Source organism: Denticeps clupeoides, unplaced genomic scaffold, assembly GCF_900700375.1.
Source record: "Denticeps clupeoides unplaced genomic scaffold, fDenClu1.1, whole genome shotgun sequence".
In the NCBI taxonomy this organism is placed as follows: domain Eukaryota; kingdom Metazoa; phylum Chordata; class Actinopteri; order Clupeiformes; family Denticipitidae; genus Denticeps; species Denticeps clupeoides.
Window position 1 is genome coordinate 661624 of NW_021629982.1, and position 22300 is coordinate 683923.

The following is a 22300-nucleotide window of genomic DNA, read 5'->3' on the forward strand; positions in this document are numbered from 1 at the left end:
CCCTTCCCCTAACCTTCCTCTTACCTTCTCATCCCTCCCCATTTCCTCTCTTACCTCCTACACTCCCCTCAGACATTCTTCCATCTGTGGTATGTGGCATCTCTTAGCCTCTCTTTGAAACAGAAACCTTATCAATCACAGTATAGTGCTCACTTAAAGAAACCCTGATGTTGATGGTTTATTACCATTGATCATTCACCCCACCCCATCATCTCACGAGCACAAGGATGCCCTGTTCTCACACACACACAAACACACACACACACACAGACCATCTTTTAAAACAGAAATTCTAGTTAAAGAAAAAAATGTGAAAGGATTAATTTTCTAGAGAGTGGGAACTATTCCTCTTTTCAAACAAAAAAGTTACATTCTTTTCTCTGCTAACTAATTGTTAGTGTGTGGTTATTTGAACCACACACAGAGTGTTTCTAAAACTGACAAATGTGCCGTGTCGAACATCTCCTTTTATCCCCATTCTGATGATTGGTTTGAATTTCAAAAAGTTGTCTGTACCACATCTAGATGCCTAAATGCAAATTTGCTATCATCTGGCTGATTAGCTGTTTGTGTTATCAAGCAATTGAACAATTTGATAAGTGTTCACATCGTTTTAATATAGTAAAACTGGGTTTTAAGCCTACATGTAAAAGGCAAGGCCAGGTTGTATTTAACAGCACTATTTAACCCCATTTAAAACCAATTAGAGTGTTTTATACTGAATACAAAAAACTATATGCAATCACAATAATAAACATAACCAGTCAAATATTTAACCTGATTGAACCTGAAGTGAAGTGATTTGTGATTGTGGTGCACAAACTACATTCTTCATCTACAGTGAAGAAATGGGTGGCTTCGAGTGGCACCCAGGGAGCAGTAACAGTGGATTCTTCAGTCTGCTCAGTGGTGATAAAATAACAAATATAAGATAAAATATCTTTATACAAATGTACTAACTAATTCCTACAAAACATAAAAGTTCAGCAAAAATATAAGCTCATAAATAAAATGTATTTACCAATCCACTATATCACCACAAATGTACAATATTAAATAGAAAAATAAGTCAAACAAAAAACACCGTCTCCATACACTGCTCCCCCGGGCACCTGTCATGGTGCCCACTGCTCACTAAGGGTGATGGGTTAAATGCAGAGGACAAATTTCACTCTGTGCACCGTGTGCTGTGCTGCCATGTATCACAATGACAAATCACTTCACTTTCACAAAAATGAATGAGTAGCCATGTCTGTGTGTAAACTTAAATAATATCTAAAATGCTGTTAACAGCCATCTAAAATTATTTAAAGCAGATGCCTCTTCCAGTCCAGCACAGCTAGAAAGCTCAGATGAGGTTGTAGATACAACTAGCCAAAGCCAAATTCTTAATGCCATTCACACGATAAAAGAGGTCTTTACATCGAGATTTTATGTTTACTATGTGCTATTCAGGGAATTCAAGGATAATTGAAGGCAGTGTCAGATCACATAACAGAGGTTAAAGAGAAATCAATATTAATATGGAAAATAATCTCATCATTAAATCAATGTAATTGCGCATTGGATCCACTCTAAATGGTCTTGCCCTGCAGTAACTGAGTAAACTCTTAGTTATTTACAACCCGCCATGCCCCCTGCAACCAAGGGTGCGGGGTCACTACTGGTACCCAAAGTACAGAAGGTACTGCGCTGACACCACTTGCAGGCTCACTCTACCCTGGAAGGGGGTCTCTCTCTGTATCACTCCTTGACAATGTTTCTTCCTTCCTTTTTTGTCTCTCCTAGAGTTTTTTGTGTGTGGAGATTTTCCTTGTGTGCAGAAGGGTCAAGTGTGGGGGGTATCCCCCACACTTGGGCTTGTCAAAGTAGGGCTTGTCAAAGTCCATTGAGACATACGTATGTGATTTTGAGCCATATAAGAAATAAATGTTGTTGTTGTTGTAAGTGTGTGTGTGTGTGTGTGTGTGTGTGTGTGAACAGGGCATACTTGTGCCTGTGAGATGATGCTGCGGGGTCAATGGTCAGGGCTTCTTTAAAAAAAAAAGTGATTGTCACATGTGATACACAGCAGCACAGCACACGGTGCACATAGTGAAATTTGTCCTCTGCATTTAACCCATCACCCTGAGTGAGCAGTGGGCAGCCATGACCGGCGCCCGGGGAGCAGTGTGTGGGGACGGTGCTTTGCTCAGTGGCACCTCAGTGGTACCTTGGCGGATCGGGATTCGAACCGGCAACCTTCTGATTACGGGGCCGCTTCCTTAACCGCTAGGCCACCACTCCCCCAAAAGTGAAGTGATTGTCACATGTGACACACAGCAGCACAGCACACAGTGCACACAGTGAAATTTGTCCTCTGCATTTAACCCATCACCCTGAGTGAGCAGTGGGCAGCCATGACAGGCGCCCGGGGAGCAGTGTGTGGGGACGGTGCTTTGCTCAGTGACGCCTCAGTGGCACCTTGGCGGATCGGGATTCGAACCTGCAACCTTATGATTACGGGGCCACTTCCTTAACCGCTAGGCCACCTCTGCCCTCTGAGCACTATACTGTGATTGATAAGGTTTCTGTTTTAAAAGAGAGGCTAAGAGATGCCACATACCACAGATGGAAGAATGTCTGAGGGGAGTGTAGGAGGTAGGAGAGGAAATGGGGAGGGATGAGAAGGTAAGAGGAAGGTTAGGGGAAGGGAGGGGTGGAGAGGGGGAAGACGATCCATCAAAACATTTTACCTCATATCGACAGGTCATCAATCATTTTGACATAAAGTGTATGATACATACTACTCACAGCTCATGAATGAATCAGTGACTTCATCGAAGGAGTACCTTCATTTTGATTGGCCGAGGGGGAAAAGTCCATGGTGTTTGCTGCGGTGTCATCATAGTTCTCTATGGAGTATACATGCTGGTAGTCTGGATCATTTGTGTTTACTACCACATGAAGTTCCCTTCCTAACACACACACACACACACACACACACACACACACACACAGTGTCTCGTTTTTTGCATTATAACAGTTTCTCAGTACCGATTTTGCTATATGTGCATCAAACCTGTACCTCTATCAGATACGTCTTTTCTTTGGGCTCAACAAGAAATACATTTTATTCGTCACAGACCAAACATACAGATGAGCACCGTGCTGTGGTGTTTACTGCAGAGAGGAGAGATGGACAAGAGCAAGGACAAGGCAGAACTCACCCTCCTCTCCTGACTGAGTCAGGGGGTGGTTGGGGGCAGAATCTGCCCAGTAAGACAGGACAGGAGGGAGGGGTTGAGAGTCCAACACACCTGAGAACCCCAGCCACCAAACACAGACCCACAACAACAAGCAGAGCCATCAGTAAAGACACATGCAAACACATAGCAGCAAATTGGTCACACGACAGCTTTTACATACATTTACATTACATTACATTTACAGCATTTATCAGACGCCCTTATCCAGAGTGACATACAATCAGTAGTTGCAGGGACAGTGCCTCCCTGGAGCAACTTTGCTCAGGGACGCAATGGTTGTAAGTGGGATTTGAACCTGTGTTTTCTAGTTCATAGGTGAGGACTACTACCACCGTGGCTATATATTTAGAGCAGTATTAGACTATAGGCCATATTTTCCTATCACTAAATGAGACTAAGTCGATGAGGTATGTTTGCTAGAGATTTCTACCCATGCAATTATTTATGCACTTCATTTCTAGTACTTCCTAATTATGGACAATTTTAAAACTGATCCTGCCCAGATGTCATGCAACTTCCCATCACCTCACTTTCCTCATCCATGACCTTAGTAAACACTTGCCTTATTTAACACTAGGAAAAAAAAAACCAAGAAGCATTAAAGTACTGAGGTAGCAACATTTATTATTTCCAATTAATCTTTAAATATGACCATGCAATCAGCAAATAAAAAGATCCACTGATGTAAAAGCATGGTCATCTTTCAGTATTTTCAGGTTGTCATCTGCCACAGACCTGGCCAACTTCAGCTTGCTCAAGCTTATCTTACCCCAAGGTGTCAACCTAGATCAACCTAGCAGACTAAATCCTCTTTAGGATTTCCCTCATTAACAAGTGGCCTTTTTTATGATTTCACTTGATGCCATTCTTGATCTTGATGCCATTTTTTTTTGGCACCTCACTGGCACCTTGGGGAATCAGGATTCGAACCGGCAACCTTCTGATTACTTCCTTAACACTTAGGCCACCACTGCCCTGTAATGTGAAAGTGAAGTGATTGTCATTTTGATGCACAGCACAGCACACGTTGACACAACGAAATGTGTCCTATGCATTTAACCAATCAGCTTAGTGAGCAGTAGGCAGCCATGAGAGGCGCCCAGGGAGCAGTGGATGGAGAGGGTGCTTTGCTCAGTGGCACCTCAGGGGCACCTTGGCAGACCAGGATTTGAATCAGCAACCTTTTGATTATGGGGCCGCTTCCTTAACCGCTCTAGGTCACCACTGGAAATATACTTATTGAAATATATAAATTTATTCCCTGTCAACTATGATGGATGTTCACAGTTATGTTTGAGTTCGAGATTAATATATGAAAAAAATTATAAAATAAAACCAGAGAAGACATTTACATTTACAGCATTACAGGGACAGTCCCCCAGGAGCAAAAGGGTTAAGTGTCTTGCTCAGGGACACAATGGTAGTAATGGGATTTGAACCTGGGTCTTCTGGTTCATAGTCGAGTGTGTTACCCACTAGGCTTCTACCACCCTACCTTGTACAGTCAAGAAGAAACTGTTATAGGTAAAATATTCAGAATTTTTTGGGTGGCAGTTGCTGTTGTTACTGCTAGCGTGTCGTACTACATTACATTAAATAAACAGTCTTGTTTTATTTTATTGTACAGTAAACAATTGCTGATGTGGAGATGTACATCAGCAAGAACACAACCGTCTCAAAACTAAATTGAGAGTTATGTACTGGACTTCCATGCTGAATTGCCAAAGAATGAAAGTTTGTACTTGATGTGCTCCATATTGAGAAATACAATTTGTGTGTGTATGTATGATTGTGTTTAGACTGACTGTTTTTGTTAGATCAAAAACAGACATTGATACAAGTGTGATGCAACAGGCGAAGAGACTCTTACCTCCACAAGCTGAGACCGAGAAAATGGGAGAGGGAGAGAGAGTGAGACCATTAGCGGTATTATAACCATATTTGGCAGCACTTAGAAGCATTCATAAAATCTGTGTATGAATAACTGTGTATAAAAACAACTCATCTCAGCTTATTTGAGGTACAGGTTGAGGTAATGATCAGAAGAGGTAATGAGAGCTGCTGGCAGAAGAAGGCAGTAGTGTACAGCCTGAAAGAATGGAGGATAAGTTGCAGTAGGAGGAAGTAGTGGGGTCTAGAGGGAGGAAGATGTGGGACTTAGTAGAGCAGTTGCCAGCAGAGGGTAGTACAGAAGAGGGACTCACCACAGTGCTGGTTCATTTCGGACCGAACAAAGGTACGAATCTCGTCCTCCTATTAGAAAATCCCCAGAAACATCAGCCCTATGTGTATTTGTGTGTGTTCAAATGACTGCTTGCTAAAATAAAATAAAAGATAAGGAAAACTAAAGATACATACATTTTTGTTACTGCAATAAAAAATAGTGGTAAAGGTAGGTTTAGTGTGTGTGTGTGTGTGTGTGTGTGTGTGTGTGTATGTGTGTGCGTTTTAGGGTTAAATACAAACCGTCAGGCCTGGCTGTCCTCTCTCTCCTTTAACACCATTTGGCCCCATTTCTCCCTTTTCCAGAACACACACGCACACACAATGAATACACACACCAAAACCACAAAAAACAAGCTATATTCACACATGCCAACAAAACCCCACAAAATCATTGGTTTGGTCTATGTGGGAGGGCAATAACAACATTTCTCCTTACATAACTTGGCAAGGTTATTAATAGGTATATGGCAGAATTATTATAATTGCTGATAAGATGTTATGAATTTTGAAGATAACCAGTTAAGTGCACATGCATTAACCCACCGGCTCTCCTCTGTCTCCTGGAATTCCTGGGATTCCACTGGGCCCAGCCATACCAAGACCGGGTGGACCCCTCTCTCCCTGAAATCACATACATGCACAATCAAAGTGAAGCAGGAGGCCCATCATTTTAGTTTCACATAAACTACCACATACGCAAGCCCACCTTCTGTCCCTGCAACCCCTCAGGTCCTTTAGCTCCTGCCACCCCCTGGGGACCAGTGAGACCTGAAGGCCCATCAGCACCTCTTGGTCCTGGTGGGCCTGGGATTCCAGGTGGACCCTGCAGCAGGGGTGTGATGATGTGGGGTGGGGTAGGGCAAAACAGATTCAGTTCAGTGTGCAGGCAGCAGAACCACAGCAGTTGCACATCGGCTACATGTGCTGATTAATAACAACACAACATCTCTGCAACTATTACTTCAGAAAAAAAAGCTCCATGCTATTTTATAGTTTTAATTACATCCCTGGTTAAAAAAAAATACATAAAATATGGGACTGGACCTATATTACTTGTTTGTGCATTTTCATTTAACATGTCTCTGATGTAAAGAGCTTGAAGGTGTAGCAGGCTTCTCACCCTTTCTCCTTTCTCTCCTTGAGCTCCTTTTGGTCCAGTAATACCATCAAAGCCTCTATCACCCTGAAAACATGCACGCACACACACACACACACACACACACACACAAAAAAAAGACAGATCTATTTTATATTAGTCTACATTATCAAAGTTACTCACTCACACACACAGACACACACACACCTTTGGTCCAATTAGACCCTCTTTCCCTGGAGTGCCTATGGCGCCTGAAGATCCCATCTCCCCCTAGAGAAAACAAAATGAGCACATTTTTTTCTTTAAAATGATTTATAAAAACTGCAGCAAAACGACATTGTCACTCTTTAAATAAACACAAGAAAATAACCCACACATTGTTCTCTGTTTCTTCACATGTACTAAAAATGAACTGAAACCATAGTCCAAAAACTGAGGTACGGGCTGTATATTGGATACCTGTACTATTGCATCCCTAGTACACACACACACACACACACACACAGACACACACACACCATTCACTCACAAACTCAAATTTTTTGCTAACTTGTGAGAACAAGTGGGAAAACAGAGAACCCACAGAAACCACTTCAGCATGTAATTTGAGCCCAGATTTGAACAGATTTGGAACCACCATGCCATCATGTGGCACATAGTCTGAATGACAGTCAGCCTTATTTAACGAAAACATCTGTTTGTGTGTGTATATAAGAACATCACCTGTTCTCCTTTTCTCCCTGGAAGTCCTGGTCGGCCATTAACACCTGGATCTCCCTGTTGATACAATAATTCATCATAAACCAACTGTAAGTACCCACACACATTAATACATAGCACAGAAACATCATACAGAGGGTAAAATAATTATCTCAAAGAAAGAAATCAAATAAAAAAGAACAGAAGCAAAAAGTACTGAACAGTACTGAAGGTTTCCTTTGACAACAATCCAGCAAATTAATATCAGTCCTAACTAATGATCCATAAAAGGTCTCATTATCAAGGTGGGTGATAACATGATGGATAAAACCAAAGGCAATGGAACCGTCAGGATTTGAAAACTGCTAGTGTGGAAAAATGGGCCAAAATCACAACCATGCATGCATCTAATTTTGTCATACAGCAGCAATTACCAACAAGGGCTTTTATACAAAGTTTAAATAAATTTCAGTAAATGTGTTCAATACTTTTTCGCGGTTCCATTCCATTTTAATACACATAACCTAATTTCAGTTTACGTGATATTTCAGTTTTTCTGAAATATCAATTAGGGTTGCTGTGTGTACATTAATGAGGAAAAAATAAACTTAAAATTATTTTAGTAAATTACTCTAATATAACAAAGAGTGAAAATTTAAGGGGGTCTGAATACTTTCCGTACCCACTGTATATGGTTTAATATCTTTGCATGTGTGAATGGGTTGCTACTGAGAATTTCACACAAGCATGCAGACATAAAATGATCATACAGTACAGTACAGGCCAAAAGTTTGGACACACCTTCTCATTCGATGCTTTTTCTTTATTTTCATGACCATTTACATTGGTAGATTTTTAGTGAAAGCATCAAAAGGATGCATGACCACATGTGGAGTTATATACTTAAAAAAAGGTGAAACAACTGAAAACTTGTTTTATATTCCAGTTTCTTCAAAATAGGCACCCTTTGCTTTGATTACTGCTTTGCACACTCTTGGCATTCTCTCGATGAGCTTCAAGACGTTTTCCAACAGTCTTGAAGGAGTTCCCAGAGGTATTTAGCACTTGTTGTCCCCTTTTCCTTCACTCTGCGGTCCAGCTCACCCCAAACCATCTCGATTGGGTTCAGGTCCGGTGACTGTGGAGGCCAGGTCTACACATATGTATTCATTCATAGTTTTGATGCCTTCAGTGAGAATCTACCAACGTAAATGGTCATGAAAATAAAGAAAACACATTGAATGAGAAGGTGTGTCCAAACCTTTGGACACACCTGTAGACACACACACACATGCCACCCCACCTTATCTCCTTTGGGTCCAATTGCTCCACACACCCCCTTTGGTCCACGGTCTCCCTGGAAACCAAACGTAGTGTAATATAAGTGTAATATAAGCACCACATGCAACGTCTCTCACACACCATAACTAACCTTGAGTCCACGCTGCCCTGCATTTCCCAAACCTCCTGGTTCTCCCCTCAGCCCTGGCAACCCATCATTGCCAGGAGTTCCCTGTAGAAAACACACACACAAAATATCGAAAATATCAAAATGGTTCAGACACATTTGTGTGTTTGTATGAAATAATCTCATGCAACATCATGACACTCACAGACTCGCCAGGAACCCCTGGAAATCCTGCCTCTCCCTATGAGACACAAGGAGACACACGGTTTTGAAAAAAGCTGTTTTATCCCTGGTCATAATAATAGTCAAAACAATGTTTTTTTTTTTTAATACCATCCTTATTTTTGTCTTTTCATATTTGTAATAGTGATAATATTTCTGAGTTTCTTCTGACTATCAATCACCTTCTGTCCACCTGGACCTCGTGCTCCAGGAAAGCCTGGGGACCCTCGGTCTCCTGGATCACCCCTTAAACCCTGGAGAGAAAGGCAATTGTTACACTCACCCACACACACACAAATAAAAAAAAAAACCAATAACAATAATACTTATTAGCAGCAACACTTTTCATGCAAACACACACCTGTTCTCCTGGTGGACCCTCCTGTCCTTTTGTGCCCTTCTCCCCTTGTATACCTTTTGGCCCTCGGTCACCCTAAGAAACACAAAGCACACACAAACATTCTCAGTGTGTCACATTAACAAAAGAAATAAACATATTCTTCCTCGAGAGTCTGCTGACTCACCAGCTCTCCTTTGATCCCTTTCTCTCCTGGTGGCCCACCTGTCATTAGTGTGTCACCCTATCAGAAAGAAGTAGAAATAAGTTCAGTTTTCATTTAATGTCTCATCATGAACACACACACACACTTACATACCTTTTCTCCTTTCTCTCCAGGTAGACCTAGATCCCCCTAGAAAAACAGATATACAGTGGTGCTTTATTTATCCATTTAGTGAAGTGATTGTCACATGTGATACACAGCAGCACAGCACACGATGCACACAGTGAAATTTGTTCTCTGCATTTAACCCATCACCCTGAGTGAGCAGTGGGCAGCCATGAAAGGCGCCCGGGGAGCAGTGTGTGGGGACGGTGCTTTGCTCAGTGGCACCTCAGTGGCACCCTGGCGGATCGGGATTCGAACCGCTTACGGGGTTACGGGGCCGCTTCCTTAACCGCTATGCCACCACTGCCCCCACCACTGCCTTTCATTCAAATGTCCAAAACACTGTATAGGGATGGACTGCTTACTGTCTCAGCCTAGACACTAATTTCTTTGTTCCCTAATTTCACTTTATGTGGCTTTTTTAATGTCTGCTCTCAGGATGGTGTTTTGTGCCAGTGGTGGCCTAACGGTTAAGAAAGGATTCCCGAAGTCTTCAAGGTACCACTGAGGTACAACTGTGCAAAGCACCCAGGGCGCCTGTCATGGCTGCCCACTGCTCACCAAGGGTGATGGTTAAAAGCAGAGGACACACACATCAAAAATTAAATTAAAAATGAAAATAAACTTAATCTGAAAATGGCTGTTTTTTCTTTTCAGTTCATTTACACATTCACCTTCTCTCCTCTGTCTCCTCTGATGCCAGGTGGACCCTGAACAAAAACACACACACATACACACACACACTGAGAAATTTTAAATTTGAGGAGGAAAACAATATACATAATGAGGACAAGACTATTTACCACAGGACCTCGATCTCCATCTGATCCTGCACGGCCTTCCTCCCCCTAAACAAACACGCACAGACACAGTGGACAGCTTATAATTACTTCTCTCTACAAGAACAATAACAAACATTCAGGCAATCACAATTCTTTGTTTTTGATTGTATAGATGAAATCTCATAAGAGTTTTACCCGAGATCCAGGATCACCCCTCTCTCCTCGCAGACCTGGGGCTCCAACCCCTGGTTCACCCTGACACACATTATACACACTCACTATTAGGGATATTGATATACTGATCATTGTTCAGCACATTACATATTGTGCCCTGCAGTGGGCTGGCACCCCATGAGTAAGTGTGATAGTGGTAGTAGGCTAGAATGGGCTTTGCTTGTGTACTTTCCTGCTAATTCATCTGGCAAATAAAAGGCCTTGTATACTATGTACAATAAGCTCTCTCCATCACCAGACAATTCGTTTGCATTTTCACAATCAGACAGCTCTACCTAGTGATACTTCCTTACAGTGCCTTCACACCCCTTGCCCCCCCCCCCCCCCCCCCCCTTTTTGTTGCCTCACAACCTGGAAGTAAATTGATCACATTCAGGCTGGCACAGGTTTTCCTCAAGACGATCCCTGTACTTAGCACCATCCATCCTTACCTTGATGCTGCCACCACTATGTTTTACTGTGGCGATGTGTTCTTGGGCTGATTTGATGTGTTGGTGGTCAAAAAGTTACATTTAACTCTGACTAGTGCACCTTTCTCCATACATTTGGGGAGTCGTCTAGGGTTTGTCTTTTTTTCTGACTACACATTAAACAAACTTAAGAATAATACATTTAAGAATGTATTCTTACCTTGTCACCTTTCAGACCAGCTGCACCAGAGGAACCCTGAAGAGCAAGAAGAGATGGTGTAAAGCACAAACAGACACACAGACACACAAAACAAACACTCACTGCTTGACCGCCTGGACCAGGGGTCCCTGGTGTTCCTGGGTTACCATCTCTACCTGGAGATCCCTGCAAACCCTGTCCAAACACACACACAAGACATTACATGTACAGAAACAGGGTCCAGGTAAGAGGTATTGTGAACACATGTGAAGCACACTCACCCTCTCTCCCTGAGGTCCAGGGGGACCTGCTTGTCCACTTTCACCCCTCTGGCCTACCAGTCCTGCAGTTCCTGATGCCCCCTGAGGACCAGGAGGGCCTGGAGTTCCCGGCAGTCCTGGGTCTCCCTGACAGAGAGAGAGAGAGAGAGAGAGAGAGAGAGTTGAATTACGCATGAATCTTACATGAAAATTATGACACCATTTATATGTTATGTTATATGTTAAATAGGGTGGTAGTAGCCTAGTGGGTAACACACTCGCCTATGAACCAGAAGACCCGGGTTCGAATCCCACTTACTACCATTGTGTCCCTGAGCAAGACCCTTAACCCTAAGTTGCTCCAGGGAGACTGTCCCTGTAACTACTGATTGTAAGTCGCTTTGGATAAGGATGTCTGATAAATGCTGTAAATGTAAAAATGTAAATGTTACACACAGTTCTGTGTCTGTTATTATGTGCATGTGTCTGTGGGAGAGAGAGAAAAACCTACCTTTAGACCCAGAGGTCCTGTCTGTCCTGGTGGTCCTAACATTCCCACCCCCCTCTCCCCCTGCAACAAAACACAGAATGGTGAGATCAGAAAACAGCTGTGAGTACAAGAAAGCAGACAATAGAAATGATGAAAGACACACGACTCACTTTATCTCCCTTTGGTCCAGGTGGTCCTCTGATTCCCTGGGATAGACAAATGTATTATAACATTACTGTTGTGTTCTATTTCTACAGGGATTTAATGTAAAATTTGACATAACACAGGTTTTATTTATAACATCTTTCCCAACAGCTGACACCCTGGGCTGCTAGAGAGTTTAGGGTTCAGGGTTCGGAGTTCTTTTTTGTATTCTTATTATTTAATAAAAGATGGTAATTTAGCCATAAAAATGTATTCACATTGTTTCAGTTTTTCTATATACATTTCAGAACACTGAGAGATTTGACTCACATCTTCACCAGGAGCACCAGCTTCACCAGTAACACCCTGTTACATGCAAACATTCACACACAAAAAGGAACACATATAAATTAAGCATTTACTTTAATAAGGACACTACACATAACCACTGTTAGTAATGCTGCAGTAATTAGCAGAGGTGTGATGACTTTAGACTCGACTTGACAAAATGTAAAGAGACTTGCAACTCGACTTGGACTTTAACATCATTGACTCGTGACTTCACTTGGACTTGAGCCTTTTGACTTGACAAGACTTGCTGTTTCCCAGAAAACCCAAATATTAAATCCACGTTGTTTTGAGCCAACAGCATCCATCCAATCAAATTACAGGACAACCAATGCAGTGGAACAAATAACGCGCCAGTTAGACAAAATGATACCAAAGATAGTTTCGTTCGGATATAAAAACTACAAGGTGGTCACCAAAAAAACGAATAGCAGTATGCGGGTCGAAGATTACAGACGGAGATGCAACAACTTCCAACTTCGTTCGACATTTGAAGTTGCACAAAGAACGGTAAGTTCTGAGTGAATGCTAACGCTTATTTGCTAACTGTGTAGTTAAATCAGTGAGGCTGTAAACTCGCTGTTAACGTCGCAAACTGGTAATCTGTCCACTTCGAGTTCACTCCCTTAATTCGTACACTTATTAAAGTGATTTTTAAAAACCTGGTAGGATGAGGTACTTATACATAACATTAGCCAATGTACAGTATCGCACGCAGTAGACGGCGGTCAGCAGCAACGTGTATTTTAGCCACCAACAAAGACATACAATACATACATATTAGTGGTGGGCCGTTATCGGCGTTAACGTGCTGTGTGAGATAAAAACGTGCTGCGTTAACGTGAGACTCTTTATCGGGCGATAAAAATGTGCTGCGTTAACGTGAGACTCTTATCGGGCGATAAAAACGTGCTGCGTTAACGTGAGACTCTTATCGGCGATAAAAAAATATCGCCGTTAATCTATTCACAAAGTTGGGTTGGGAGCTGGGTCTATACTATGCAAGCTATTGTGCCGGAGTTAAATGGTTAGATTTATAAGTATATTTCTTATTTCTTGTGTCTTTAATGTTCTTATTTTCTCAAGACTTTTATTTTGTTTTTGAGACCCGGTTCAGGTCTCTTGGACACATGGCGTGAGCTGTGAGAGGTGCGTGGGGTTTGTGTGCAAAAAGTTATTTATTTCATTTTAATTCATGTACATATTAGGAATATTTTGCATGTGTGTTATTTTGTGAATATTTTTTTTATGTTCTTTTAATACTGTATATTGTAGAGAGAGGTGCAGAAAGATGCGATGTTCTGACGCGACCTTGCTTTTTGTACAGGTATGCAGTATTGTAAATTGTGAATGCTTTATGTTAATGTTCAGTTCTCTTGGACACATGGCGTGAGTTGTGAGAGAGAGAAGTGCAGAAAGATGCGATGTGACGCGATGTTCTGACGCAACCTTGCTTTTTGTACAGAATACACTTTGCACAGAAAATCTCTTGGATGTCAGCTCATCATTTGTGGTTCAAGAAACGAAATCAAAAAGTTACACAACACAGAAGAAGAACCGCTACACTATGATGACTTTCACCTTTTAGCGCAGATGTATACCTAGCCGAATTGCACTGTAGGGGGCGAGAACGAGTCTTCGAACTGTGAAATTACCACATCAAACGTGACGTGGTAACATGGATGCAGCTATTTAACTGAATAAACAGTTGGTAAACACAAGTACATCTTATTTTCCACTTCCCGCGGTTAAGTCTGTTATGTTCATGTATTTGTTACAGTACAGGACAAACTACTGTGGAACTAATTGAAATGCAATATGTCATGGAAATACAATGTTACCACTTTTTGTTCAAATAATTACAGTTGCACTTGTTTTTTCAGATGCGTTTATTCTGTAAAGCAGTGGTTTAAAATGAAGAAAATTCTTAAAAAATATGAGTTAAATGTTAAAAAAGAAGTTAATAGTGCAATGTCAGCACTATTTATTTCTGCAGTTTCAATTGCACTTGTTTTCATAAAACAATAGATTTTAAAAGCATACACGATCTGTGAAAATGTATTATTATTGTGCGGTCAAAAAGACTTGAAAGGACTCGAAACTCAAACTGCAGGACTTAGGACTTGACTTGAGACTTATCAGTCTTGACTTTGGACTTGACTCAACACTGTCTTGATTTGGCACTTGACTTGGGACTTGAGGGCAAAGACTTACTTGTGACTTGAAAAGCAATGACTTTGTCCCACTTCTGGTAATTAGTGCCACAATAAATGTTTAACCTCACCTACTGTCATTCTAAATAACTTAATACGAACACACCCTTCTCTTTTTTTTTCTTCATGCCTCGCCATGCACTCTCATATGGATGGTAACTCTGTTATGAAGGGCATCCTGGTGCAGACATTGGTGACATTGTGAAATTGGTGACCTCCACGGATTTCCATCTTTGGCCCTTACTGCCTGGGAGTTAAAAGTCATCTGCTGATTCCTTTTTATAATCTTCTAGAGATCTAATGTACTACACTTTCAAAGTTGTCACTCATCCACAGGGCTCCAGGGGGTGCGGGCAATACCCCAACCCCAGTCCTTGCTCCAGGAACCCATGAGGTAAACAGCAAGCACCAAAAAAATTTCATATGCCGATTATGGTCATACACCGTGTGTTGTAAGCATTCTTCTGGACTGATACTGCCTCAAGCCAACCATCTTGAACCCCAGCCTTGATTTTTGGATATTCCTTGCCTGTTCGTGTCCGACCCCAATGCTCTTCACCCCTCGTGCTCCCAACAATGTTGCCTTCGCCTGCTCTATGATCATCACTATCCTGGTACGATCCCTTTTGACCTGATTTCCCACCAAGCCTGACAGATCATGGGTTCACCACGGATAGTTCCACCCCTGTGATTGCGCTCCAGGTCCTGCCTCCTGATAGGGTGAGTTCACCAACAACTGGTGCAGTGTGGCTGCTTGCCTTTTGATGCATCTCTCACCCAGCTGCTCGTCGTGCTTGATATCCAGCAGTAAGTACTCCAGCAAATCTACAGAACCATTCTATAGCACTGACAGGAGGTCCCGCAGCAACAACAGATGCTCTCTTATCTTGACTCATCGCCAGCCTTATGATGCACACATGCAATCCATTGCAAAACCAAAGCTGAGCACAAAGTAGGCGTCCACAGCCACAATTCAGCCAGTTTTCAACATTGCGACATTCCCTCCTCCACGTCCGCATCTCCGTCCATGCCCAATGACAACTGGTGACACTGAGGCAATCCCCCAATATGCCTAGAGCCCCACCAAGAAGACCAACCTCACCACGTTACACGATGTTCCATTCCTGTCAACATGAGCTGGTCCACGCCCACCTCTGGCAGTCATAAGGAGCATGCACTGGTGGATTCCGGAGTCACCATGAACTTGATGGACGTTGATTTGGCCATGCGTCTGCAGCTTCCTGTCATATGCTGCGATTCCCATAAAGACTTGGTGGGACTGGACTGGGATCAGGGCAGGTGCATTTCCAGACCAATCCACTCATGCTTCGCACCAACTTAGGCAATGAGGATCAACGATTTTCTTCCTCACAAACCTCTTGTCCTCTGCTTACCCTGGCTGGTCACCCACAAACCCCACATTCACTAGGCCACCAGCATCCTACTGGGATGGGGAATGCAACCCAAACACACAGCCGCAGGTAACCACCGTCCTCTCCCTGCTAAGGCCACACCCCTCGCCCCATGCCTTGCTCCATGTCAAGTCAAACCACACCCATGCCAATTCAAGCCATGGCCATACAGATGCCTGTGGTGCAACTGAGTAAAGTACCATCCCCACACACTGCTCCCCAGGTGCCTGTCATGGCTGCCCAGTCCTCCCTCAGGCAATTAGTTAAATGCAGAGACCTCATTTTTTTGGTGGCCTAGCAGTTAAGAAAGTGGCCCTGTAATCAGAAGGTTGCCAGTTCGAATCCGAAAAGGGTCCACTGAGCAATGCACATACACTGCTCAAAGCACATATATTGCTCCCTGGGTTCCTGTCATGGCTGCCCACTGCTCACCAAGGGTGATGAGTTAAATGCAGAGGACGGACACATTTTGTTGTGTGCACAGTGTGCTGTGCTGCAATGTTTCACAATGACAGTCACTTCCCTTTCACTTCACAACCAGTTGGTCACTCTTGTTCACTAGATTATTTTTTGGCCCCACCACCTCCCCTCTTTGGAGGACAACTTTGTTTTTAATACATGCACAATTGTAAACATAATTGTGGGCCAAGAAAGAAGGAAAGAAACAAAGAAAGAAAGGAAACAAATACACAGTACCCATCTAAAAATCAACTTGAGTAACAGTAAAAAATTACGTGAGTAAAAGTTACTTAGTTACTTTCAATTACATTATGTAAAAAAAAGGACTAGTCATAAATCAAACACAGCACTAGTGGTTTTTATTTAACTTTAAGTCGGTTTAAATGTACAAACTATGTTCAGCACAGTTGGCCACAAAAGAACCAATTTCTAAATTGTATGGTCCAACTCAAACATTACAATAAGAAGAGAAAATAAAGCCAAATTCAAAGTAGGCAAAAATTTGAAAATAGGAACATGAAAGCCTGCCTGGAGTTTGCTGCTCCAGAGCACTCTTGAACTCAGACAGGGGTCTGATGGTTTATCTTTCAGCAGGACAACAACCCTAAGTACACAGCCAAGGAGTGGCTTCAGGACAACTCTGTGAATATCTTTGAGTGGCCCAGCCAGAGCCCAGACTTGAATCTTCCTGAACATCTCTGGACCAATCTTAAAATAGCTGCACAGAATCTTCCCATCCAACCTGATGGAGCTTGAGAGGTGCTGCAAAGAGGAATGGGCCAAACTGGCCAAGGATAGGGGCAGTGGTGGCCTAGCAGTTAAGAAATCAGAAGGTTGCCAGTTCGAATCCCGATCCGCCAAGGTGCCACTGAGGTGCCACTGAGCAAAGCACAGTCCCCACACCCTGCTCCCCGGGTGCCTGTCATGGCTCACTCAGGGTGATGGGATAAATGCAGAGGACAAATTTTACTGTGTGCACCGTGTGCTGTGCTGCTGTGTATTACATGTAACATCACTTCACTTTCAGGTGTGCCAAGCTTGTGGCATCATATTCAAAAAGACTTGGTGCATAGACAAAGGCTGTGAAAACTATATGATTTCTCTGTTTTTTTATTTTTAATAATTTTGTTCAGTACATTTTTCTCATGTTGTCACTATGGGGTGTTGTGTGTGAAATTTAATTTTGGAATAAGGATGTAAAATAGCAAAATGTGGAAAAACTGATGCCCTATGAATACTTTCCAGACACAATATATTTTACTTACTACCACATGTTTCATGCTGCAGGCTGTAAAGGTTTAGGCTACAGACACTCAGCATTAAAAAACTGATGCAAATTATCTGGGCAATATTTTCTTACAGCAGACAAGTCGACGTTTGTGTCAAACAAATTGTACATTTGTTATGAGATTAAAACAAAAGTGATGCATTATTGTTTTCATCACAAGTAGCAGAATAACACAAAGAATTCACGGTTGCGTTTGCCCAGATACAATACTGCTATTTTATAATAGTCTGTTGTATAGGCCTTTTTGATTGGCTGCCAAATGACAGGCATTAGCACTTGCCTTGTTTCATAGTGAGCCGCTGCTGTTGGCGGTCTGAGAAATATGCTGCGTGCAAACCTGCGCAATTTCCTTTCAGTAAGGTCAGATGTTGTGAAGTAAAATACTTGGGAAAAAATGACCCAAGCCAAGTTTTCTTTTTTGACTTGGTTTTATCTAATGTCATTACATAATCAATCAATTATGATCTCATTGATCAATATTTTGAGATATTTATCAATCTATTGGCAAGAAGGAAAATATATAAATTTGGAAGTTCCAGACAACCATAACATTTATGTTTCTGTAAAGTTTGCAAACTTATTCCTGATGGATTGAATTTCCAAAGAAATTCATAAATTATGGAGTCAAATGATTTAAAGAAGATGTAATTGATTTTTGGCTAGATTGTCATTTAGATAGTTGCTATTGTTCCCATGTGGGGAGGAAGCTCCAACGTGTGAGGTTATCTCCTCTCTTATTAAGTAGACGACTGTGGTTTTATATTGGCAAATCTGACATCTTGGCAGAAATATTAACACCCAGGTATATAATGTTCCCAACTTCCCAAGATAAATCACAACAAACTGGAAAGAATTTGGTATTCCAATTTATAAAGTTGTCTTATCTATGAGCTTTATGGACTCTTGAAGGAAAGTCATATTTGCTATTCTGATAATGTTATTGATATTATTTTTCCTTATTGTGGCTGCTAGTGGTTCAATAAATGAAGTGAATAGTGATGAGGATAGTGGACAACCTTGCCTAGTGACCTTTCTGATATTATTTGGTAATTTGTTTTTACGCAGGCTGTAGGTGAGCTGTGTAATATTTGAATCCAAGATAAGAAGTTCTCCCTGAATCCAACTTTCTGTACTGTTGCAAATAGAAATTTCAAATGTTGAATGCTTTTTCAACATCCAGCGAGACAATCAAGGTTTCCTTATTCTTAATCTTGCAGTATTCTATTAGATTAATTAGCCTCCTCATGTAATTAGTGGACAGCCTTTTATGATTCTGGTTTGGTCTGGGTGTATTATGTATTGTGTTACATTTTCAACCTACTAGCCAGTGCCTTGCTGATAATTTTAAGATATGCATTTATAAGGGATATGGGTCGATGGCTAGATGGACGCGCACGATCTTCATCTGGTTTGAGAAGTAAGATGCTACCGGCACAATTCATAATTGTGGTTTCATTCCATAACCATTTCTTAATTCATAATTCATTTAATTGTATTTTAAGTTTATTTAGTTCAATTGAGGTGGGTGCTGTTTCTAAAATGTTAATTTCATCTCTAACTCAGTCTCAAATTTTTGTTCTTTCATTTTTTTTATGTTACGAATCAAAAATTATTCTACCTTGTATTACAGCCTTTGCCATTTTGCAGAGCACACACGCAGAGATGCCGAGGAGGTTGATTATCTCTATAAATGTTTTCCATACTTTTTAAAGGATTTCTATAAATTGTGTGAGCAATGATACATTTAACCTCCACCATCTAAATTGTTGTACACATACTTTAACAGTGGTCGCTGATTGTGCTGCGGTGAATTTGAGTGTCATATAAGTCCTTCATAATTCTTCACTAGATTGAATTACTCATATCACCCTGGAACCTGAAACACCAAATCTCCATGCCACGGATCCAACCTCATCATCACCACCCAACCTCATCATCCTCACAACACAGGTCCTGCCACCTGTGCACTGGACGCTCCTCCAGGAAGTAGTCACAGGACCTCCCCAAGAACCTCTACAGCCTGAAACACACCCCAGCCTTCTGTGTGTTACAGTGGGGCCATTATGATTCTTTAGTGGGTCACCCCGGACACCAGAGGACACAGGAGCTGATCAAACACATTTTCTGGTTGCCTGGATTACCCGGGCACATCACAGAGAATGTGGCCAGCAAATCAGACACCCTAAGTCCCCAAGGCATCCTATGCCGCTGCCTCGATTCCAAGGTCTCACGTATCCTTAGACTTCATTACAGGCCTGCCGCCAACACTGTGTTGGTTCACGAAGGCAGCCTGGTTCCTTGTCTTCCATGCCCTAGCCGAGACAGCCACACCACGGACCCCCCAAAGATCTCCTGTAGGATAGCTGACCCCAGTTTATCACTTGGTTCTGGTGCCAAGGGGCCTGCCCGTGCCCTCCACAGCAGGAAAACTAGGACCACGGTTCATCAGACCTTTCTGGGGGCATCATCAGGTCAACCCAGTGTCAGCTCGGTCTCTTTGGGTCCACCCGGGGTTTCACGTTTCACTCCCGTGGAAAGCCCGCTGTTGAACCGCCCTCACAGTGGCTGGTGGACGGTGCGGTGACCTTCACGGTTCTGGACTTGTTAACCAGTACCTGCAGGGGTATGGCAGGGGTATGGACCAGAGGAATGGGTTACGTGCCGTGATGTGACATCCTGGATCTGGCTCTCCTTCAGGAGTTTTACGATGCCCATCCATGCGTTCCGGGCCTGTCCGGGGATGGGCCTAGAGGAAGGGGTCCTGTCAGAGCTATCAACCATCCACCTGGGGGTGCCGGCCGACCCCAACCATGGATTTCCCACCAAGCGCCACCACTATGGTGGCCCAACGAACCATCAGTTTCATCCATGTGTTAGCGCCCCAGGTCCAGCCTCCTGATATACATAGATACTACATCATCATAACTGGACTATAATAATTCTGAATGCATTCTTGGATGTATATCACTGAACATGAACATCCCAGTGCTGACCGGAAGAGCATGGGTTCCCCTTGCTGAGGCTTGGCTCCTCTCAAGGTCCATTCCTTTTTCAGGGACTTTTTCCTTGCTGCTGTTGCTCACTAGTGGTCTTGAGCACTGTTCTAATGTGAGGCGCTTTTACAAATGTGTATTGTAAAATAAACAGATTCATTGATTATCTGAACTCACTTTGTTTCCTTTGATCCCTGCTGGCCCCTTGTCTCCTTTCTCACCCTGGAACAAAAATGTACACACAATAAACATAGACTCACACATCATTGCTATACAGACAGAGCATTGACATTCAATGTATAAGAACCATCAAAGAGTAAAAAATGTACACTTAGTCCCGGCAGTCCTTGTTCTCCTACTGTCCCTGGCAATGTCACACCCGGGGGGCCCTGAAACAATCAGAACTCAGACAATCTAGAAGACTATCTACAAGACTATTTTTTCTCCATTAAGTGTGGCACCATTTAGAAGGCAAGAGCTTCATCCCAGCTATTGAAGTGGCAGATACTCACAGGCGCTCCCTTTACACCAGGGGGTCCAACAACAGACTTTATAGAGGAGGGACAAAGGAATAGAGGTATTTGTTGTGAATTCATAGTCAATGGACATGTTCACATACATTAATGCACAATAATTGTATAATAAATGATACAAAAAAAAAAGTGTAAATAATATCACAAAAGAAAAACATAACACACCTTCCCTGGCTGGCCACTATCTCCCTGTTGTCCTTTTGGTCCTGGTGGTCCCACAGGCCCCACTATGCCCTTTGTGTAGAAATATGACATGAAATTTAGGTCTGTTGGTATGCATTGCTTGCAGTAAAAAATTGTTGCATGGATAGAGGAGGTAAAGCCAGAAGGTGTAATTAGACTGCCCGCTATGTGAATGGTTGGCAAGATGATGTGAATACTGTGAATGCACATATGGGTCTGAACAACTGTGGGTAATGGATAACAGTCTTTTGGACAGATTCATAGACAAAACAATAAGCTGTCAGACTGTCTGAAGACACTCTGCATGAAATACTTAAAGTGCCCATTGACACTCTTGAATAGTGTAACTTCAAAATACTTTCATCAATCTTTTCAAAGTAGAATCGGTATGATTTCCCTGAAGGAGGCAGTTTGGGTTTTCAATGCGTTTAGAAGGTGAATGGATTAAGTTGTTTGAGAAAAAGAAGGTTAAATCTTGCGTGGTACAGAAGAAAAGAAGTGCATGTTAATGTGGAAAATGAAAGCTGAATGTAGGGAGAGATATGTTGGGTGATGTGGGAGGTCGTAGAGGTCGTAGAGAGCTCAGTTAGATTTGGGGAAGGGGACGGGGGCTGCAGCCCCACCCCCACATAATGGTTCTTTACAACACTCACCTTATTCGGAGGCTAAAAAATGTTTGACTGCTTTGAAAAAACCTAAGATTTGGACTCCACTCCCCCTTCAACTTCTCCAACAGACCCGCAGCTACAGGAGCCTCTCTCGCATGGTTCCCGAACACATTATTG

General features: G+C 42.4%; 1 protein-coding gene across 9 annotated transcripts in view; it reads right to left on the reverse strand.

Annotated features, from left to right (window-relative positions):
• Positions 1-22300, reverse strand: part of col7a1 (collagen, type VII, alpha 1) — a 135888-nt gene that overhangs the window by 6671 nt on the left and 106917 nt on the right. For 4 of the 9 annotated variants that reach the window (XM_028967215.1, XM_028967218.1, XM_028967223.1 and 1 more), the window contains 30 exons: positions 21498-21566; positions 21312-21347; positions 21129-21188; positions 20977-21021; positions 12417-12452; positions 12113-12148; positions 11964-12023; positions 11474-11599; positions 11316-11387; positions 11214-11249; positions 10545-10604; positions 10371-10415; positions 10242-10277; positions 9556-9591; positions 9424-9480; positions 9261-9332; positions 9082-9153; positions 8883-8918; positions 8702-8782; positions 8573-8626; positions 7294-7347; positions 6778-6840; positions 6595-6657; positions 6181-6297; positions 6018-6095; positions 5715-5768; positions 5453-5501; positions 5119-5127; positions 3210-3299; positions 2832-2957 (listed from right to left, as the gene is read on the reverse strand). In XM_028967215.1, coding sequence (XP_028823048.1) covers positions 2832-2957; positions 3210-3299; positions 5119-5127; positions 5453-5501; positions 5715-5768; positions 6018-6095; positions 6181-6297; positions 6595-6657; positions 6778-6840; positions 7294-7347; positions 8573-8626; positions 8702-8782; positions 8883-8918; positions 9082-9153; positions 9261-9332; positions 9424-9480; positions 9556-9591; positions 10242-10277; positions 10371-10415; positions 10545-10604; positions 11214-11249; positions 11316-11387; positions 11474-11599; positions 11964-12023; positions 12113-12148; positions 12417-12452; positions 20977-21021; positions 21129-21188; positions 21312-21347; positions 21498-21566 — 1828 coding nt within the window. Of the gene's footprint in view, positions 1-2831; positions 2958-3209; positions 3300-5118; positions 5128-5149; positions 5383-5452; positions 5566-5714; positions 5769-6017; positions 6096-6180; positions 6298-6594; positions 6658-6777; positions 6841-7293; positions 7348-8572; positions 8627-8701; positions 8783-8882; positions 8919-9081; positions 9154-9260; positions 9333-9423; positions 9481-9555; positions 9592-10241; positions 10278-10370; positions 10416-10544; positions 10605-11213; positions 11250-11315; positions 11388-11473; positions 11600-11963; positions 12024-12112; positions 12149-12416; positions 12453-20976; positions 21022-21128; positions 21189-21311; positions 21348-21497; positions 21567-22300 lie in introns of those variants that run through there. The other 5 variants (XM_028967216.1, XM_028967217.1, XM_028967221.1 and 2 more) reach the window with 5 other exon arrangements.